Source organism: Priapulus caudatus, unplaced genomic scaffold (genome assembly GCF_000485595.1).
Source record: "Priapulus caudatus unplaced genomic scaffold, Priapulus_caudatus-5.0.1 Scaffold9634, whole genome shotgun sequence".
NCBI classification, from domain to species: Eukaryota; Metazoa; Priapulida; class Priapulimorpha; order Priapulimorphida; family Priapulidae; genus Priapulus; species Priapulus caudatus.
In genome coordinates this window covers 387-2777 of record NW_014586695.1, presented here as the reverse complement: position 1 = coordinate 2777, position 2391 = coordinate 387, and the positions used below count along the sequence as shown (strand labels likewise).

General features: G+C 46.2%; 1 protein-coding gene across 1 annotated transcript; it reads left to right on the top strand.

The window, feature by feature from the left end:
• Positions 1 to 108: 108 nt before the first annotated feature.
• On the top strand, positions 109 to 2137 carry LOC106820287 (protocadherin beta-3-like; the record flags this gene model as incomplete). Its single annotated transcript, XM_014824808.1, has 2 exons — positions 109 to 407; positions 2059 to 2137. Coding segments are annotated over exons 1-2 (378 nt in total), but the record flags the coding sequence as incomplete, so codon positions are not given.
• Between the last annotated feature and the right edge of the window lie 254 nt (positions 2138 to 2391).

Genomic DNA, 2391 nt, shown 5'->3' with positions numbered 1-2391 from the left:
TGAGGGCAACAAAGTTTTTGTAGAACTATCTGAACTAGAAAAATCAATATATATATATATATATACATACACATATATATTATGGTCTGCTGTACGTTTTGCGGCGCGATGCAGTTCTCGCGACAACAGCAGCAGCAGTGGCAGCGACAGCGATGCAGCGTTCGCTTGTTCTCGCAGGTGACGGCCGAGGCGATCCTCCCGGACGCGAGCACGGCGATCCCCCTGGTGGCCACGTGCACGTTCACGATCACCATCCTGGACGTGAACAACCACGGCCCCGTGTTCCAGCTGTCGAGCTACGAGATCGCGCTCGCCACGAACGAGCCGGTCGGTCACACGGTGATGACGCTGGAGGCTATCGACCTCGACGAGGGAGAGAACGGCACCGTGCTCTACAATATGTTCGAGTGAGCGCTTTCGATCGATTTAAATGATTTAGTCTAAACTTTAATTTGTATTATTGTCATGTGGGTTTAATTAACCTTTGTTCCTGGTTATTTATTTATTTATTTGTTTATTTACTGTGCTCTACAATATGTTCGAGTGAGCGCTTTCGATCGATTAATGATTTAGTCTAAACTTTAATTTGTATTATTGTCATGTGGGTTTAATTTTAATTTTATTCCCGGGTATTTAAATTTGTGTTAGTATTTGTATTATTGTCATGTGGGTTTAATTAAATTTTATTCCCGGTTATTTATTTATTTATTTGTTTATTTTTAGTTATTTTATTGAATTAATGTTATTCTTGAATCTTTTTATCCTTCTTATTTAGATGAATTTTTATTTTCGGGACAACATAAACATTTTTGGTTATTTTTAATTCCCTTAAACTAATTTCATGTTTAACGTAAGAGGAGGTATGTGTCAGCAGAGAGAGAGAGAGAGGAGAGAGAGAGAGAGAGGTGTTTGTGTTTGTTGTTGTAGTTTGCGTGTGACAGAGAGAGAGAAGAGACCGAGAGGGAGTGTGTATGTGTCAGCTGAGAGAGATGAAGATGATGAGAGAGAGAGAGAGAGAGAGAGAGAGGGCAGAGAGTGTGCGCGGTGTGTATGCGAGTGAGAGAGAGAGAGGAGCGTTGCGTGTTTGCTTCGTGTTGTGTGGTGGACGGAGAGTGGAGAGAGAGAGAGAGAGGGAGAGAAAGGTTGTCGCGTGTTTTTGTGGTTGTTTGCGTGTGTGTGTTGAGAGAGAGGGGAGGGGGGGGGGTTGTGGGTTGGGGTGTGTGGGCCGAGGGGGGGGGGAGTGTGTATTGTTCAGAGAGAGAGAGAGAGAGAGGAGGTTGTGCGCTGCGCGCGCGTGTGTGCTGTGTGTGTGAGAGAGCAGAGAGAGAGAGAGAACCAAAGAGATAGAGTGTTTTGAGGGGGGATCAACTAACGTTGGCCACAATGAGGTGCAAAAAGCCGTTGGGCCAACGATTGGCAAAATGTTCGTTGGGCCAACGTGGGCAGATTTGGACGTTGGCCAACGTGGGCAATATGACGTTGGCCAACGTTGACAAATACTGACGTTGGCCAGTGCGGCCCCAATATGACGTTGCGGCCACGTTGACAATATGACGTTTGGGCCAACCGGTTGGCAGTATGACGTTGCGGGCCAACGTTGGATATTGACGTGGGCCAACGTTGGCCAATATGACGTTGCGCGCCAAACGTTGACAATATGACGTTGGGCCAACGTTGGCCAGTATGACGTTGGGCCATACGTTGGCATATGACGTTGGGCCAACGTTGCGGCCAACGTCATCCCAACTGAGCAAAAAATCCGTTTTTGGGCCAACGTTTGCACCAACGGTGGCCACCGTTGGCATGGGTGTGGCTTTTCGCTGAGACAGCGTTTTGGCGGCCAACGTTGGCAACGTCATGCACTGTTATCCTGGGGATGCATTCATGGTGGCACCCCCGCTCGTGATATTTATTTCATGGTCAGTTCATTGTCCGGTCCGCTGTTAGCTTTTAAGGTAAATGGCCTCAATCGGAGTGAGACAATGATTCGTCATTGTCCAATGGAGGGCTAAAAACTCTTCCACACTCATCCCTAATTGTGAAAATCTCAATTTACAGTGAGTCGGATAAGTATTTTAGAGTGGATGAGAACAGTTGGAGATGTCATTCTGAAGCGAACCCTTATATCACAGTCCTGGTAGTGCGCGTAAACACATAACATCTGTGTCATTCCTAACCTACTACTTACTACTTACTTAAACGTACCTTACCTCCTACCTACACCTACCTACCTACCTACCTACCTACCTCACTATACCAGTGCCGTAATTAACCATTTTAGCAGATTAAGCACGTTTTGTTAGGCACCAGCGGCAAAGGGGCACCATCAGAAGTTGGGAAAAGGGTGAAAAGAAAAAAAACTGAATAAAGATTTGTACTTCCCAGGTGTAC